At 33.4% G+C, this 20,457-nt stretch overlaps 1 protein-coding gene across 1 annotated transcript; it reads right to left on the bottom strand.

Moving 5' to 3' along the window:
- Positions 1-412: 412 nt before the first annotated feature.
- Positions 413-20,450, bottom strand: Myl1 (myosin light chain 1). Its single transcript, XM_004851114.3, has 7 exons — positions 20,033-20,450; positions 8,945-8,972; positions 5,431-5,574; positions 2,991-3,164; positions 2,340-2,417; positions 1,276-1,318; positions 413-714 (listed from the first exon to the last, which is right to left on the bottom strand). The coding sequence occupies exons 1-6, from the start codon at positions 20,162-20,164 to the stop codon at positions 1,290-1,292; spliced, it is 585 nt and encodes a 194-aa protein (XP_004851171.1). The 5' UTR covers positions 20,165-20,450; the 3' UTR covers positions 413-714; positions 1,276-1,289.
- Positions 20,451-20,457: the final 7 nt, after the last annotated feature.

The raw sequence follows: 20,457 nt of genomic DNA, 5'->3' as shown, positions 1-20,457 counted from the left end.
TACTAAAAGTGAAACAGATCAAGCCATAAACAAAATAAAATACACATCTGAAAAACTCTTTTGCCTTTACTTGCTTGGATAATTTATATTAAAACATGTCTGATCTTACAAGAGTTGTCTCAGTTCTCAATTTTACTTTTTCAACAATATATGATTATCTTTTTAAAATTATTTTTTGGTACCGGGAATTGAACTTGGGACCTTGCACTTACAAGGCAGGCGGTGGAATCACTGAGCTAAATCCCTGGCAATATATGATTATCTTTATTATTCAGTTTGTTACTGCTAAGAAAACTGCAACAATTCTTTTATAAGTTTATAGATCAATATTCTGTACATTTAATGAAAAAATTGAGATTTCAAAAATTACTTTCATAAAGTAAGAAAATAAAAACACAGTGTGACTTGAACATTCCAGACTGACCAAAATTATTTATTGATACAGAATTTTAAGGATGCTTATTGACCCATGATAGATAATAAAGAGTGGTACTGGGATTTGAGATTGTCAGTATTTTATTCTTTTTGTCTAGTGCAGCAGATGCTTGGTTTGTGTGGTAGCAATACACTTCAGAGAAAATCTCAAGATATATAAAAATTCAGGAAGTCTTTCAGTCTAGAACGTTCCAGATATTTTATTTTTCCAAATGATGCCAAACATCAGTCCTGGGTGTTATCAAAATGTGATTCCAGCCAGTCTTCCTAAACAATGTTCTGTAAAGGAAAAGAGAAAATGAGTTAGAAAATGAGTTAGATGTTGATTTGACCTTTTCAATTCATGAGGAAAATAATGTGAAGTGCAAACAAACACAAAGCACAAAATGAAATGTTTTAAGAACCTGGTTATAAGTATTTGAATTTGGACTGTCACAAAATAGTTTTGTAGAGCAGCAATTATTAAAAATTAATTTAGTTATTCAAAGAGCTTAGTGTTATGCTTTTATTATTGTTATATTCCAACTAAATTAATTGACTAGTCTCTAGTTAGTTGAGTCTCCCTTCTATAATCACACTGCAGTTAAAAAGATAGGATTTATGGATGAGAGCAAGAACCTCATTAAGTTTTTGCTTGTATGCTCATATAAATATGTTTTATTTCTAAATAATCCATCTCCAAGAATTGAATATTTTTGGTTCCTAATTAAGAGTTATTTAATGGGAACCAATGTTAATTATAGAAACCAATGTTAATTATATCTACAGTATATAAAATGAAGCTGTTAATTTTTTAAAAATCAGTAAAACCTGTGTGTTAAAGACAGAACAGGGATATACCTTGAAAGGTCCGCTTAGATAGACATGATGTGCTTGACAAAAGCTGTTGGGGTAATATAGACAATGTAGAGTTAGGAAACAGTTAAATTTAATTAAAGAAAAGTTTAGATTTGACTTTATTTTCTAGATTACTATCTACTCATCCAAACCATACTATTAAATGATCCTTCAGTGCAATGTATTTATAGCAAAAACCAAATGTGAACAATTGTTCAGAGGAAAAAAAAGTCAAGTTCAATCAAGATTGCCAGTGAACGTCTGCTTGACTGAGTACTTTTTCTTTTCTCTCTTCCTTTCCCTTCTTTTCTTTTCTTATTTTCTTCTATGCTTTTCATTTTTTCTCAGTTGTCAGACTTTGTAAATTTATATTTCCATCAAAGCTATCAACAGAGGCTTATTGAAATGTTATTAGATTAGTCTTCCTTGGGAATGACACATTTTTAAATTTTACTAGAAGTTTTAAAATTTGCAAATTAATTTCATACAGATTTATTTTGCACCTTAATTTTACGTAGTGATTTCCTTTCATATCCTTTGGGTGAGGGTGCTATGATGGTAGCAGGATGTAAATAATTAGACAACTTTCATATGAACAAGAACCCTAAACAAAGTGAGCTAAGTTTTAAGGCCTGCCCTGAATTAGTTATTTGACCTTCACTAGGTAACTAAACCTCCTTGGTCTCCAGCTTCCCCATTTTTATCATCGTTTGGTATTAGTGAAAGACTTTGACATCTCCTCAACTTTAATATTCTATTAAATTTAATTTAACTCTGACACAAATCCTGTGTATCTCAGAGGGACACTGTGAAGATTTAACAAGAAAATACACGTGAAAATGCATTTGAAGCTGTAAAGCAATGTACGGGATTGCCAAAACACATTGGAATAAATATATATCTGAATATATATATTTCAGGATACTCATAGGATATCTTTTTAGAGTTATGAAATTGATTGATAATAAACAATGTGCATATCAATGAAGAAAATAAGTTCAAAAGGAGTCTGCCATTAACCCAATCAGCAAAAAGTTGCTGATTCCTCAAGTGCACACTGGTTGTACCTTCATAGTTGATGCAGCCATTGGAATCTTCTTGACCAGCCATCAGGGCTTCCACTTCTTCCTCTTTCATCTTTTCACCTGATGAAACAAAAGCCATTTTGTAGAAACAAGGCCACATGATATTTTCAATATTCTGCCATAAGTGATCAGCCATGGGGCCTTGGGAACTATCACAGAATTCTTATAGGACAATATCTGTTCCCTTACTCTTTCCCTGACATATAGTGGATTGCAAATAAGTCATTTTTGAATGAATGAATTATGCACATTATCCTTTTGTCAACCAAACTATAATGTATAAGAATGACTATGCATTGCCTCTTCTTAGTTTAAGTTACGATTTTCCTAAAAAAACATTGAAACTGAGCCCAATTGAATGGAGGGCAAGGGAATGGGGGAAAAAAAATAAGAACCAAGATATATTATGTAAAGGTACAAATTCCCATAATGAATGTCAGCATGTTGTATACCTAAAATGTACCAATAAATATAATAGCCACATGTGACAAAAAAGTCATTAATTTTGATGATTTTTTTGTTTTTCCTTTGTAGTCATCCTTCTTACCTATCTCAGTTATGATACAACTCTCTTGTCATGCTATTTCCTATATATTCTGTCCTGCTAAATCCACTGAAATAAATTCTCCTTACCCAAGGTTGCTAGAACATGGCGGAGCTCAGCACCCATCACTGTGCCATTGCCTTCCTTGTCAAAGACACGTAGACCCTCAACAAAGTCTTCATAGGTGCCCTGGTCCTTGTTGTTGGAAATAGCTTGCATCATGGGTAGAAATTGTTCAAACTCAATTCTCTTGGCATTCAACTCTGGAAGAAAATGCAGTTTAGAAAGTTAGTAGCTATTATTTAGTTCTGTCTCTGAGTCACAAATAAAACTTGAAAGTTCATTCCCCTGACCTAAAAAATATTCATACAGCTTAAATTTCAGTTGGTAAATTGCTAAATATAAAAATTTCATGATAGGCAATAGTATGAGCTCTGGAGTCTTAAAGCCAGGCTTTTATCAACAATCTACCAATCCACCAGTCCACCATTTTCAACTATGTAACAGTGGACAGCTTCATTAATGATTTGTGTATCAAATTTTCATCTGTAAAATAGAAATACCTCATAGTGTTATTTTGAGACTTAAATAATTTTTTTTTTTTGGTACCGGGGATCAAACTTGGGACCTTGTGCTATGAGGCAGGTGGCGGAACCACTGAGCTAAATCCCCAGCCCAAGACTTAAATAATTTAATGCACGGAAAGCCTATTAATACTTGAGACAAATTGAGTGTTTAATAAATGTTATCTATTATTTTATTAATATTGTCAATTTTCTACAAATACCAGGGAAGCAATATAAAATTACATTGGGATACTAGAAAATCCATCAATATAGTAAAACAACTGAACTTTGTTACATATTTAACCTATGTCCTGAGCTTTGGTAAGACCTTTATTTTTTACAATTTTAAGTAATTTAAAAAAAGAAGGTTATGAGGATATGGTGTGTGTCAAATATTCTGTGATATCCTGACTTCTTTGCAGTGTAGAAGACTGGAGATTGCAGAACTTTCTTTAGTATTTCTGACAAGGTAAATCTTACTCATGGTAAAATTTAGATGTCTATTCAGATGTATATCAATGGATAAAATTATATACTCCTAAAATAAAAATTGTCATGTTCTTTTTTCATAGAATAGAAATTGAATACATTGAGTAATATTAGAAAGATTAAATTTGAGTTCTGAGTAAGTTCATGAAAGAAGAATGTTGAAAAGTTAGACAATGCTATTATAAAATAAAATTTGCCTGTTGCTTCCTTACTTTATCTCATACTCTCATCTACTTTCTGAGTGACTTAACTTGGAATTTCTTCCAAAGAAAATGAAATGTGAGAAAAATTCCATTAGACTGATTCAGAAGTAAGTTCTTTTAAAAATCAAGTTTGTTTTCCTTTTTTTTTGTAGAGGGGATTGAACTTGGAACCTTGCACTTGTGAGGCAGGCACCGGAACCACTGAGCTAAATCCCTGGCCCTTGTTTTCCTTCTTTAATAAAGGAAAATCTCCACATTTTTAGTTATCAAGGAAAAAAGAAAGATTATTTATCCCCTCCCTTCTACCTTTTCCCTAATGGCAAGGATAAACAGCCCAAATATCTACTTGAGAAAACTTTGGTTTTGTGTTCTTTTTGTTTAGAGCCGTATTTTCCAATAGATTATTATACTTTGCCATGAACCACTGGGATTAAAAACAATTTCTTTGTTCTCAAGTAATGCTTGGATTTCTATATTAAGTGAATGAAGTCTATAATCTTGCCACTAATGTATTTCACTGATTTTTGTTTCAGGATTTACCTTGGGAGAATGGATGCAGGTTTGGCTTTGGCTTTATAAGTTTTCAGTAATTTAAATGGAAACAGAAAACACTCATTAAGATGTAAATCTGTCTATTCTTAATTAAGATAGTTAAATTTCTTTGAAGGTAGCCCCAGAAGCAGTGTCAAAGGACAGAGAACAGGCAAAGTCAGCAGGTATTTTTTAATCATTTCAAAACATTGGAACTTTATTTCCACAGTTTTTAAAATTATTGAATAAATTTTTCTCTAGAAGTATGCCATTGAAATTTACTCAAAATTGTATACAACTGCATTGTGTTTTAGCCATACTTAACATCTTTGTAAAAATGTTTGCTTTTGAGGGTCTGAATTTGGGAAATGTGCAGAATCGGATATTATTTCATTTCAGTGGCAGTTACATTATAAAAGTCAGATATGGTGAGGGTTATAGTCTTAGCATTAGGGTTTTTTTTTTATTAGCATGACATCTTATCTTACTTTCAGATTCTCAAAGGAAGAGTAACTTATTTTATGAGTAGAAAAAGCTGAGACTTCAGATGGTCAAGAGGTACATTTGCTATCCTCAAGAGTAAACTGAGTTCTAGTATGTAGAATTTATTATTTACTTCTCAGTCACCCTCTCCCCTCTCTTCTTTATGCAGACTACACACACACACACACACACACACACACACACACACACACACACCACAGCACTTCCCTAGATCTTGGAACACCTGCTGATGTTACCTTCATTGCTAGGGTTCCCCAGAACCTTCTTGACTTCTGCATTGGTGGGATTTGTGCCCAGAGCCCGGAGGACATCACCGACCTGGTTTAAGGTGATCTTGCTGTCACCTGTTCTGTCAAACAGGAGAAATGCCTCCTTGAATTCTGCAAAAAGCAAAGAACATTAAGGTGGTGTTTAATTCCTCAAACACTAATTAACCCCAACTCTTTCAAGGACTCAGTTCAAACTCTTCTGTCTTTTACAACTTTTGCCAACCACTCAAGTTGTTATCTTCAGACTCTGTTTTCTGATCTCAAACAAATATTGGCAAATTCTTTTGGTGTTTCTTTTCGGGATTATGTTAAAACAACATTCTCTGTCCTCAGCCATATGTTATTTTAATCAGATATAGAAACTGGAGCTCTTAGTCATATTTCCTTCACCTGCTGGGAAGCAGGACTGGGTTAAAAGATTCTGAAGTCTTGAGAAATCTTAATAATCTTCACATAACCCTTCATATAAGTAGTAAGGTGAATACAGTTTTATGAATAAATGTTTTTAATCAATGTTGTCTTATATGAGATTAACCCAAATTTCTCAAATTATATAGAAAATCTCTTGAGATACAATTTCCTAAGTTGTCTTCTTAACTAGTTTTTTCCCCCTAGAAATAACTTCATTTTTCAGGAAAAAGTTAGAAAGGTGAGACAAACCTGTAAGTTTTAGAAAGGTGAGACAGACCTGTAAGTAGGCTTCTAGTGTCTAGCATTCAGAAGGAGAAATACTTTTGGATTGATTGCTATGAGACTTTCTTTATACTTCACTTTTCCCCCCAGATAATAGAGATGCAGCATGTTGTTATACTAGCTTTAGAATTTCAGTACATCTTTTAAATTGAAATGTACAGAAATAATTGTAAATTCACATGCAGTTGTAAGAAATAATTCGGAGAGACTCCTTGTATACTTTGTCCAGTTTCTTCCAAATGTAACATTTTGCAAAATTATAGTATATTATTAAAACAGGCTGTTCACATTGGTAGACTCCGTGATTCCATTTATATTTCCCTGGTGTACTTGTGTTCATTTGTGTGTGGTGTGCATTAAATATACCTTTTAAAGTGTTATTTCTTCTTATCACAATCACTCAATTTGTCATTTCTGTTACTTTTTGTTACTATCTTTTGATAGAATTAGTGTTGTCCTTCAAATGACAATGACAAAGAATTTTGAAATATGTAACAAAAAGGCTGGAAAGGGGCTTACTATGAATTTAGGGTCTAGTAAAGGCACTTTAACTGAAACTTCTAAACTTATCAAATAACATTTCCTCAGAAACCCAGAAGTACTAATGGTGAATTTTTAGAATTAGTACTAACCACCCTCAAAAAAACCCCCAACAAACCAGTTATGAATGAACTGATAGAACTGAAAGCATTCTTTTCTGGTTCTCAGTGGTCTCAGACCACAGGACACTGTCTAGATAGGTCACTCAGTCAAATATCTTATCTCTCTCTCCACCCCCTAATCTAAGATTACACCAGACTCTACATTCACAAGTAGCTATAGATTGTGTCACCATTCTTTGCTAAAATCCTATGCGATTTGTCTATAACAGATCATTTCCCTAGCATGCTGTGGGCCCCGTGGTGTAACTAGTCAAATATTACTTTTCATCCTTCTAAGGGACATGTGAGACCGAATTATTCTTGTACTGGCTCCAGGCTTTCAGACACAGAGTGCTCAAGGGCTCAAAATTACCCTTGTCAGATGCTGATGTAGATGCAGGATTTTATGGGCTGTAATGGAATCACTCTGACATGAACTCTTTTGATTTAAAGGCAGAGGCCAGAAAAATACTATTCTGACCCCAGATTGTTAACCTAAGGCTAAGTTATTCTCTTGAAGGTGTGGAACATAGACTGACCAATTACTTCCCCAGGCTGCCTGCTTTTTTTCTTTTTTTAAGGACATTTGGTTGGGAGACAGCCATGCCCATTTGTTTATGTATCGTCTGTGGCTTTTTTCACACCTTGGTGACAGAGTGGAGTTGTTTTTACAGACAATACTGCCAGTAAAGACCAACAGCTGTCTAGAATGATGTTATTCTAGAATGTTTAGATAATGATGAAATTGTTCTCTGCTTCAAAATGTAACTACTAGCTATGGCCCTTGAACACTTAAATGTCACTAGTGCAACTGAGAAAATAGATTTTGAAATTTACTAATTTTTAATTAATTAAATCTTAAATAGTTACTGGGGTTTGTGGCTACGTTATTGGACAGCATAGGACTTAAACTTTAGAATGCTACAATTTGCTAGTTTTCTTTTTTCCTTCAGTGTTGTTTTTTCCTTTCCTTCGATTCAAATAGATGAGCATGAGTAACAGTCTTTAATTTTAAACAAAGAAACAGACTAGAGGAGTCTTCACTCATTTTTGAAAATATAGCATTTCTGTTTAACAGCTTGCATTTCTTTTCCCAACTCGAGAATATACTAGTCTGTTACACCAATGTTTACCCAATTTGTGTGTCTAAAACCTCTTTCATATGTGGAGTAATAAGTTTCATGTTTAGCAACAAGTCCTTTTGTCCCTGCAAGAGTTTTAAAACCATTCATCGCTCAGTGCTACAGTAGTATGGCAATCATAAACACACTGTAAATTAGATATCTGACAGGATAGTAGCTGATAAAGTAACATCGTTATTATTTAAAAGTGCACTGGACTCAAATTATATAGTAGAATTACTAAATGTTTTCAATAATAAAAAATAGTCCTTCATAGTATAATCTCAAATGATCTTGAGTCTACCTAAGGATATCAACTAGCTTTTCAGTCTGCGTAAGACCATCAACTATGATGTTTCATTTTTTCTTAATTGATGTCAAATAAGACAAAGATGACACAGGAATAGACTAAAGGATGTAGACTTCTTCAGGGAGAAAATGATTTGAACAAGTTCTTATTAGTCACCTATATTTGTTTATATCTCATGTCATAATCTATATGTCTGTCCCGCATGTCCAAAAAAGGGTTGGCCCAGTAGATTTTTAACAGTTCTTCCACAAACCTTTGATAAATTATTCCTTCCTCTTTCTCCCTACAACTCACTATGGTGCCCATTAAAATGTTGGCACCATAGATTTGGTAATCAGGCAGTTTTAGAACCAATTTTATTTTCCAAATTGAACAATTCAGACTTATAAAATCTCTCTTCAGGGATTTGGTTAGCCTTCTAAAATAGATATTCTTTTGTGGGTATATTCATGTCTGATATTATCAATTGGATCAAATTGGTTTTATTTAAAAATCAGTAAATATAAGGACTTACTTTGCAGTATTTATCTTTTATTTGCTAAAATCTTTCATTACTGATTACAAGCAAAGGTTTCAGTTTCAACACATTTATATTTAGAGTGGCAACACCAGTGCAGATAATTAGGAAGAGCTTAGTTCATCTTCAGGGAGCTGGTTTTCTCACATATCATCTTTACGATTGCACACATATTAACAACCATAGCTTTTAAACTTACCATCCTGTTGATCCTTAGAGAACTCGATCTGTTAGAAAGAAATTAATCACAAAGAATATTTTAAGCAAACAAAAATGTCCTGATTTTTAAGTGTATCTAGCTCATTCCCTGAATAATCTTCAAAGTAAGCTCCAAAATCAGCCTACTTTTCTGAATTCAGGCATGGCTTAGACACTAACAGGTTGAGCCACAAAGTAGCATGCTTTGGAGTTTAGTGACATCTCAGAAACGAGGCAGTGCTCTGCCTACATCTGCAGTAGAGAAGCTCAAACCACTTACCGGCAATCTGGTCAGCACTGAAGGACTGCAGTGGCGAGAGAGAGAAAGAAAGAAACAACTAGTACTCTTTCAATGCATTGACAGAAAAATGAGTGCTCTGTACTTGGAGACTTTTAGGAAGCTGTGCAAGTGTCATAGCATAAGAAGTACTGCTAAATCTAGGAACATAAATATCTATTGCAAAAGATAATTAGGAGACTTCTCTGTATCTTAATCAGTGAATCGATGCAACAAATGCAAAATCAAATACTTTTTAGAATAATATAATAACCTATGATGTAACTAAGATATTCCTAATAAGATACACTAAATTAAAAAGTACTGATAAATTGTATTTAAAAGGGAATCTTGTTTTTCTGCTGTTTCAGCATTATATTTTTATATTTATATAGAATACCTAAAGCATCAGAAATAGTTTACTTAACTTTTCCAATCAGTATTATTGGATTGTGTCTTAAGATATAATATTTTGCTATTGTTGCAGGATTTTTTTTCTAAATTTAGATATAATAAATCTCATCATGTGATATAGCAAAAGTTGGTGAAGCATAAAGGACTGTACTGGGGAGTAAGTTGTACTGTTCCAGTTGGCATGATAGCTCCAGTTAATTTCTTCTATTTATCAAAAATCAAAGGTAGATTCTAACAATTCGTGCCAGCTCATGTTCTCTCCTCAATTCTATTCTTTCTCAGCCTTTCTTCTCAATAAGCTCCTCGAATTCCTGTATCCTCCTCTCAGAGTGTTTTCTTGTAGGACCCACCATGATGGAGTTGCTGGTCTGCAGAACGAAGCTGAGGAGTGCGTGAGGGCTGCTCAGTCCCTGAGTGAGTCCTCTTTCTCCAAGGCCTTCTTTTATTTCTGGACAAACTGTGACCTCACGGCTAGCATCAGATTTCTGAGGGAAGTAGCCACTCCCCCCAGAGAGTTCTTTAGCTTTCTTAGGGCAAAGAGTAAGACGGATCTCTACCCTGACAGCTATTTTTAGAAAACTAGATCCTGGGAGTGGACAGCCATGCTGAGACCGAAACCTGTCAGTACTTTTAAGGTCTTCATCTCCCAGATGTTCGCCAGCAATGTCTTCTTTTAAGAAACTGCCTCTTTGTTCAGTGAAGAGGAGCTCAGAATTTTTCTAATATTTCAAACTGATCCCTTTTATGGACTTGGTCAAAAACAAGTCAGCAAATTTTGATATTAATGAAACTTTTCGGTGGGATTAGCTTGGGGGTTGAAATGACAACTCCTGTAGAAAGAACATCGTCTGAAGTTCTGTCTCTTTTGGTAAGATTCAGAGGATGTGAAAAGGCCATGCCCGCTCTGTGTTTCCCAGAGTCACCCAATGGCAATCCAGTCTCCAATGAAATATTGCTCTTTTGTAAATTGGATTCTCAGGAGTACCATCTAAGCAAGAAATGGTTTTGAGCTCCAGCTTTTACCATTTTCCTGACATTGACATTAGGTCTGCATATTTTCTTCATGGTGGCTGACTAGTCAAGTTTTTGAAATTTTGAAGAAAAAAGCTTATAAACTGATAAACTAATAGAAAGCTGATAAACTGTTTTTGTGCTCTTTTTAAAAAATTAACAAAAGTTTTTACTAGAACATATTGATTCTGTTTCTGCTTTGTCAAATACTTTATGGTTCAATCTCCAGAATGAGAGAACAAAACAAAACAAGTCAAGAACTGTGGAATGTAAAACTGTACTTTAATATTTTAAAGACATCTAAGGAATTATCTAGCTATGAATTTTCATGGCAACTTACCTGAGAATAGGGGGAAATTCCCTTCCTGTACTGGTATTGGAAAAAGCAGTAGTAAAAAGATCATCTCTAGGACCCCGTGAAGTTCTTTATCATTTTCTACCTATTTAAAGCAGTTCACAGGCACAATGTATGTTGGAGATGAATTCTAGTTTAAGTACTCTTTCGCAACTGTTTTGAAGGATGGTCATAAAAAGCGTGGTCTTTCTTACTAAAAAGACCTATGCCTTAAAACTTCTCTTCAAACCATTTTACAGGAAATCAGCATTTAAATGTCCATCATACTTGGCTCAAAGTTTACAGGTTATGAAAAGATCTCATAGGATCCTGCATCCTAGGACTGAAGGATTGAAAATATAGTTCTAAAATTATTTGTACATATACCTATACATTTTCATAAACATAATGAGATTTTGAAAGATTGTTAAGAAATGAAAGTAAATAGAAAAATTAAAAATGTTTTGAATTATTAAGGGGAATGGAAGGGAAGAAAAGAGTGAAAATTTGTAATTGGAACATCATGACCTTTGATACACAAATTAAAGTTATTAGAACAGACTATTTTGTGCTTCTTCAGTTTTGTAATTATATTTATGTAATTGTGTCATTTAATTTGAATTGCTTTATGACTATCACTGAGAACTAGGTTATATCTTTAGTAAAGCTACAAATACTGAATTAAACATCAAAGTTACCTTAGCAGAGATGATAGTCATTTTAATATTTTATTCTTTTCTTCAGGTAGAAAAATGAGTCTTGTATACATACAAGGTACAGTCAATTTGTATAAAGTCTGTTAGGTAAAGTAGAAAGTCATTCAAAATTTGCATTTATGTTATAAAAGACCCATTTCTAATCATTTGGTTATCACATGAAATTCAAAGAGAAGCTAAAAGTAGTAAGAAATTGTCAAATTATTTCACTATGGTCTTTCTCCATATCTTTATTACATAGAGAAGAAATCTTTAGATTATTTTTACCCTACTGAGAGTCAAAATAGAAATTTGATTATGTTATTTGACAATCATGAAGGCTACAGTTTAGCTCAGTCTAGAGCAGTGGTGGCGAACCTATGGCACCATTCTCCAGCAAGCCGTTTGTATCATTGAAAGCTCTAAAAGGTTTGTCATCACTGGTTTAGGGAATGAACAATTGTTTAAAAGTTAGAAAGCCTAGAATCTGTGTTCGTAGAATAAGTGGGAAATGAAATTTATTACTAATACACTTTTATAAATGACAAAACCTACTGCAATCTCTTCCACGGCATTGTAAATAGTCACCCCTTTGAAGAAAGCCAAGATATGAAAATATGTCAGCCAATTTGGGCCTCAAATTGTTATGCTATTTTTTAAAACTTGGCTTCCCTCTAATCTGTCTGGCAGGCTGTCCTCTTTTTTGTTTTAGAAATGAAATATTCTTCAAAGCTCTGATAAAACTCTCCTGTTCTTGAAAGAACCTTTTCTTCTCTATGACTCTTGCAGCTCCTTTTTCCCACTGCAAGTTGTTAACCATCCTGTCTGACCTTCTGGAAGCATTGGCATTTCTGAAGGCCATTTGTTCCTAAGGTGGACCTGGGTGTGTTCCTGCCCTAACTACCCCCATCTCCAGAGTCCTGGACCTCCCCTGTCTTGTTCTTAGGTGTTATCCCATTTAACTCTGCAGGGTAACTCACCTCTATTAGATGCACAATAGAATTTTATTCAATTATAACTTTTTGAACAAAAGGAGGTCTCATAAGCTCCTCCTTCAAACATTAGTTCTAGAATATTAAATTCTCCTAGGCCAGACTCCATCTGTTCTTTTCAAGAGCTTATATCATTGAGAAATTGCATCCATTCTCTTTCAGTGTTGTATTTCTAAGACTTAGAACTGCCTAGCATGGAGTAGGCCTGGTCATCTTGAATTACTGATATATGTACTTTATATTTCCAGTACCTCCCCTTAGATTTTATATAAATATTTATGATCCAGACATTGAATTTGCCAACCTTCAATTTATTTTTTAAGGACTCTTTCTTATCCTAGCCCACATTTTTATCTAGACTGTTAGTAGATGGCTGCATTCCATATTTTTATCACTAGTGTATAATCATCTTGGTTTTGGATTTAGGTAAGTAATAGTCTACACATTACTGATGCTAAAAAGAATTTTTATTGTAATGTTTACCGATTTCTTTTATACTTTGGGAATCATATCATGAAGTTTGGTTAACTGACTAAAATAAGATAAAGTTTCTTCTATGCAGAAGTAATTTATTTATAGGAAAAATATAAAAATGTAATTAATTTAACAGGCTCTAAAATTGATGTTTGTTAAGTTTTGGAACAAAGAAGAACCATAGTTAAAATAATCTGGGAAATACGTGATGTTCAGTACTGGGGGAAAATAGCGTAGGCAGGAACATAGACTACAGTACAGTCTTCAAAGAATTTCATCATCCCTATGGGATGTAATGGGGACTGAGGACTGGTAAGCCTAGGTAAAGCTAACCTAGTCAGGGCCAGTTTTCAATCAGGAGAACATTGGTGCCTGCAGAAAGACTAATGGTCTAGATGTATTTGTAAGTAAACCCTTAGGGAAAAAATCCAGTTTCATTACAATCTCACAGAGTTTCTAGAACCCACTGTACAAGGTCAATAGAAGTACTATTTTGTAACCCTTAGAATTTTGTGCTTCAGAATAACTCAAGTCAAAGAAAGACATATTTTTCTTTTTTTTAATTTGTCAAAAATGTCTAGGGCCGGGGATTTAGCTCAGTGGTGCTGTTGCCTGCCTTGTAAGCGCAGGGTCCTGACTTCGATCCCCGGTACCAAAAAAAAAAAAAGTCCGTGCTTAGGTTGGTTAGTATAATAAACAGGAAAAATTAAGAAAAATGAGAATACAGTACTAGCCTATTTTCTCTGAACCAAGAGACATTAGAAGATTGGATGGGAGAAGTTGACCTGAACTGAGACAAAATGCATAATTGTGTTCTTACTAGGCCTAGACTAGTTAACAAAATTCAGTCACCTGAGAGCAAAGGATGAATTGTTAAAAATAATAAAATTTAGAACTGTAATTAGTAGACATCTAAATGAATTTTAATAAAAATTTAAAAATGTGATCCAACTCTATTCTTTTTCAGCATTCTCTTTAGCTTTCTCATGGTTAATAAAACTAATAAAGAAATGTTAAGATCCCATGAAAGTTGTGGGTTTTTTTCCTGTTCATTTGTTGCATGTAATTTCTTAAAAACTCAAATTATGTTTTTATTCCATTGCCTTGTAATTTTACAATGTAAGCATTAGAGAAATTTTGTATAGTTGTGTTTTAAGAAATTATAAGTATCTGATTTTTCCTTCTTGTCTAGAATAAAAGTTCTTTCTGTAACAAAAGGAATATGTCAATATGTTACCATTCTAGACACATCAAGTGTTTTGATGAGGTAGAAAGGAAAATAGGCTAGAAATTTTGTTCTGGCTCTTGTAACAAATCCTGTGCCTTAAGTAACATCTCTGAGTTATTTTTCTTCAATATGCAGTATCAAGTATTATTATTTCTAGGGTTGTTTAGGGGTCTACAAATAATGAACTTTCATCCCTTTGTCAGTAGAAGCTACCTCAACTCACTTTTTTTTCTCATGGAAAATGGCAAAATGCCTAAAATTTCAGTAGATAAAGTTATTTTGAAGTAATTTAGGTAAACAAAAGTTAAGTAAAATACAATTTTATAGGACCACGTTCAAATCAGTTGGACTTTTATAAATAGGAGACAGTGCATCAGCAGGCAGCCAGTTGGTAAAATACAACTCTCTCTCCACGGTGGAAGAATACAGAGTTGGTTAGGTATGGTTTTGTCTTCAGGCAAACTTTTCTTCCCTGATTTAAACTCACTATTATTAGCTTATGATCCAAATAGCCAGGATTTATCACCCATATAATTTCAGTTTTAACTAGTATAATAGAATCCATTCCTACTTTTATAATGTTTGCCCTTTAAATATTGGTTTGGGGTAAAAAACAGACTGTGAAAGTTAATGCAGAAACAAATCATATAAGACCCTATTTTCTCATAAAAAGCATTTTTGTCTGAAGAGAATCAGGAGAAAGTGTAGTATCAGCAGACTAAATATAATCCTTTCCACAATTTCCATGAGTCAGATGGTGCTTAATACTGCGTAATTATGGAACAACTTCTAAAGACAACTTGCCAGGGGGTTCATTTGCAGCACTGAAATGTCAAGAGCTAAATTTGTCACTATCACTTTGTGGTCTCCTTGTCTTGCAAAGAATTCATCATCTTTAAAATGAGCAGTATTATTTACTATCAATTGATGAACATATATCTTCCTTTGTGAACTGCATTTTACTTTGCAAAGATATTATTCAGTTCCCTATAATTCAAAATGTAATTCTAGAGAAAGTTACAAAATGCCCTGGAATATCTTACCTTCCACCCCACCTGTTTTCTTCTTTTACAGTGTAAGTAAATGAAAGATGAAGTGTGATACTGATATCTAGCAATGGAATAAAATAATTTTAGTTTGTTTGTGAGGTTATGCTACACTACAAATGGGTAAATAGTGCAAATGCTTGTCATTAAAGTTGTATTAGAGATTAATTTGTACTACTGAAAGGCCAGAGTAAAAGAAAATAAAAGTCTACAAAGAAAACTTAGAAACAGCTTAATGTTTTGATTTATTTTTTCCAATTAGAAATTAACATTCTTTATTTAATTCTTTTCCTCAAACTGGTTAATGTGAGTATTTAACCATGTTACTCAAGTGGCATTGCATTTCTGCATATTATTCTAAAGAATGTTAGTTGGAATTTCCATTTAAATCATGGATTACTTGTAAGCAAAATAGAGACCTTATACTCTTCTCAGACTATTGGCCTGATGGGAAGACTTGAAAGTCAGGCTTGATGTATAAGAGTGTTTAATAAAACAAAAACAAAATCATTTTAAAATTCAATGCTTTGTTGCATTTAACAATATTTTAATGTCTATTTCCATTTATACCTTCTTATAGGAAGTTAGAAGAAAGTGACTAGGAGACCGTCTAGTTCCTAAGATTTCACTCCTCCTTCTATAAAAGAGAACACCTAACTTGTCAGCAACAGGTGCTTGGATAAGAGGAAGCTGTGCAGAATGAAAGGCCAGGATCAAGTCTTGGTGAACTTACTCATGTGTGCCTGTCACTCCCTCTTCTGGCCACATAGGACTGTGCAAGGTAATACTAGAATGGTGCTACCTGATGTCTGAGAGCCAAAAAGGCTCCTTTACACATTCTTAGAACCAGCAATGTACTCTTTAGAAACCAAAAGTAGCTTAGGATATGGACATCCACTCAACTTTTGATGGTCTACTAAGTTAATTCTACCTTTATCACTTAACTAGTTATTAGATCATGAGCATTGTTTAGGCTCAGTTTCTTTGCTTGGAAAATGAGGATACTGGCAACTTCATTGTAATGTTCTGAGCATTAATTAAGATAATTAAGAGTAAATTCACAATGAATGTTGGTAAAAATTATTATAGGCTAACACAAACAGATTTTCCCATGTGGGCTCAAACAAGTCACGATGCATATACAACTATCTGCATTCTCTGAGTTCTCAGACTCATAGAAAGACTCATCTTTGCTGTTACATTGAAAGTTTAAATCTGCTCAAACACATGGTCAGTGGTCAGTTGTTGCTTCACAATGTGTTATTTGGTAGAATTTCTGTCAATGCATTTTGTACTATTGCCACTTTTGATGTGTTGTCTGCAGTATTTAGTCAGAGATGATCTGATTGAGTGATGAATACAATGAGAATTAACATTTAAGTACCACAAGAAGAGAGATAACAAAGCTCCCCCCTCACAGCAATCTTGATGTATTATCTGACACATGCATCAGGCACAATAGTCACTTACATATTGAAGCTCTTTTAAAATATTTTCATTACTTATTTACCTTCATTGTTTCACTTGGTCACAACTAATACTTATTCCTATGTTTGCATTCGCAGCCATACTTAGGTTGGCTTTTAATTTTTCCAGTGTTCTTTTAGGATGGCCATTTCTGCTTAGTTCTCTGAAAGCAAAGGATGCTTCAAACCACCAATGACAGTAACTTTAATGGTTCAAATATCAGTAGAAGTTTGTTTTTGAAAAGGAGACTCATAAAAAAAAATCTATGGGTGTAAGATGTCAGGTAAGCATTCCCTCAGAAAATATTGAAGGTTTTTGTGTCACAACAATTGAGGAAATACTCTAAACAAATAACTAAAAAATTAGGACATCATATTGGAAAGCACATTTAAGAACCGATAAAAGCAATTAGTAGTATCCAAGAGTGTTCAGCATTTATGGGAAGTCAAATATGTGGCTATTAAATGTGGTATATTTTAAGACAGAACATAGGTCTTAAACAGAAATACTATTGAGGAATTAAATTTTACCATTTTTGTACACTACATAAAGATAATTATACTTAAACTCCAGCATTTTTCGAAGTTTAAACGGACAGCCAGATTTCTAATCTTGTGTGATTTATGGAAGTTTATAATCCAATTAAACTTTGTTCTTTAGTTTTCAGGCAGTTAATGAACACATATAACAGCTCTATTAATTTTGTTAAAGTTCATTTTCTCTGCTTTAAAATAGTTTATAACTTATATGAGGTAATATATCTAGAAACATCATAATATAAAGTGTTTTAATGTACTTTTTAATTAATTCTGTTACCTACTGGGATGAAATCAAATTGTATAAAATTCTTGAGTTTCATCACATTCTTTGGCTGTTAGAATACTTGCAAATAGGCACTGATTTCAAATGGGTGAAAGCAAGTCATTGAAGACACTTAAATTCCTTTACAAAAATAAGATAGTTTTATTTCTTTTCTTTGTTTCTCTTTCCATTAGGTATGAGGCCACTGAATGAAAGATAAAGGTTAATTTCCTCCCATTTTTTCAAGATTGATTTAACTGTTCCTTTCACGTTGTGTTCCTTATCAGAATCTACTACATCTCTTGCTCTACAATGAAATAATGGTAAAGGAGTATCTCACACTGGTACAGTGACTCTCTTGTTATGTTTCCTTCTTAGTTTTTCTGACTCATACTAGCATTAATTCAACATAGGGATGGAAGGATAAACAAATTTTTAAGATTCAGAAAAGTGTCACTTTTTTCTGACTATAACAAGAGGCTTAGTTTCTGAATCATCAAAGTGATGTTTTGTCTTTTCTTAGAGAATTCTCATCTGCCAAACTAAATTTTTATTCATTTACATGTACACAGTTCCTTGGGAAGGAAAATAATGCCTGTTTTCATTAGTGAGATACTTAATTTTCTTCCTAGTTAAGGAACGTATATTTTTTTTCTTTTACAGAAATTTATAATCTCAGATACGGAGAGATGATACTGTCCATAAATCACAATAAATATAAAGAATAACTTTGACATTGATTCATATCTCTAATGTTTCTATAAAGTGGAGAGTTAAAGAATAGGGACAATCATAGTTATTACAGTGAGTATAATCATGCTTGTTACATTATATAGTCAGTGTGTATCTATAAAGAGATATTAACTAGAATTGCTGGAGATGAATTTGGTTTCCTCTTAATTAACTGTAAGCATGCAGTCTTCAAGGTAAAAAAATATTTATTAGAAGATTTGGCATGCATTTCTTCTCCTAAATGGATATTTGTTTATAATAGTTCCTAACCACTATTTGATTCTATGGCCAGTTTTTTTCAAGTATGACTTCAGGTACTTTAAAACTAAGATTAAATATTTGTGATAATATATTCTTGGTTAGAAATATAAATTTTCATATTTAACTGGAATATAAAAATATAAAATGTGAATATATCTATTTAATTTTATCATATATCTAAGTGATCTAATTCAATATTTATTTCAGGCATACTTTGAAAATATAGGACCATACTAAAATGGCTAATGAAATGTTTATTTATAGGTCAGCATTACAGATGCAAGTAAACATGTTAAGTTAGCAAAATTCATATTCATTATATGTATATGGAAATTTTGGCTTTGTGAAAAGATCACCTCATAGGACTTTCACTCATTAGTTTTCCATATAAGGTAGGGTTCTTTAGTTGAAGATTTTCAAACTGTCATTTGGACCAATCAGAGCTCAGTGGATGAGGAGAAGACTTGCATTTGATGGGTCATATCACTGAGAAGTAACATTTTTCCAAAAGTAGATAAACTTTTGGCAACTGAAAACCTTGTTCACAGCAAAGTGTTGACACAAAAATCAATCACATTTTCCTTAGTTCAAGGTCAGTATGCAAAAGCTCAAAGATATATGCTAAAAGCCATATAACCAACACATTTTCTAATATTTTGGGTTAGTTTCATTTAGAAGCAACTCACAAATTCATAATTAAATACTGCATATAAATAAAAGAGATGACAGTTATAGTCACTGAAACACTTGAGTGCATAATTTTCTACACAGAAATCTCATTTAGCGTTGTATCAAATTTTATTAAGCAAAAATGAAGGGATAATTAACTTGAATTGCAAAAATCTTCTGTTTCTCAGCTTAAATAAAGCTCAAATAAATACATCCCAGACAACTGGGTCATCAGCTAACTTTAAACTTCTGAAAGACGCAAAAGCTAAAACTTCCCTTTTGGTACATCCTTAAGGTAAGAAATCCAGTTTACACAGAGATTTCATTTAAAAAATACTGGTTTAGATATTTATATATGCAACACCGTTACAATTATATACTTTTCTCTTAAGTTGCAGTTTGACAATTTAGGGAAAAATGAAAACTTGAGAACAAACAAACAAACAAAAAATAGAGCAGTCATAGGTCCCACATGTGATATTACACTCTTGATAATTTTACTGAAATTTTATTCTACAGTTTATATATTTTTAAACAGTGTTCTTTGCTTCCAAAATGTACCAGTTCACCGAGTAATACCATTTCCATTCCTCTCCATGAAAAACTTACTGTACCTCTTTGCAAGTTCCTAGAGTTCCCTACTGTTGAAAGGTGTTTCAGTGACCAAACAATTCATCCATTTAGTTACCTTAATAGAAGAGAGATCAATTTTTTCTTCTTTGGGTTTGGCTGGGGCAGGTGCAGGCGCTGGGGCTGGGGCTGGGGCTGGGGCAGGGGCAGCAGCAGCAGCAGGTTTCTTCACATCTTTCTTTGGTGCCATTTTGTTTAAAAGGATGGGTTAAAAAAAGAAGGAACTCCTCCAAAAGAACCTGTCAAAATGATACTTGGAAGAGGAGTGGTGGTTCGCTTGATCCACAGCCCAGTGTCTTGAAGGTGGACCCAAGTGTTAAATGGTATAAGGGCATGCATATATATTTCACTTAGTGCCTAATAGAACCTTGACACTTGTGGCTGGATTGGACAGTTCACCAGGCGAGGGGGATGGCATTCCGGCTCAGACTATAAATGGAATCTACAGGGTCACAGCTTCATCCATGTTTTTTTTAACTCCTC

Source organism: Heterocephalus glaber, unplaced genomic scaffold (genome assembly GCF_053883595.1).
Source record: "Heterocephalus glaber isolate CG9 unplaced genomic scaffold, H.glaber_assembly_v1.0 deba00000621, whole genome shotgun sequence".
Classification (NCBI taxonomy): Eukaryota; Metazoa; Chordata; class Mammalia; order Rodentia; family Bathyergidae; genus Heterocephalus; species Heterocephalus glaber.
This window is presented reverse-complemented; position numbering and strand designations above follow the sequence as displayed.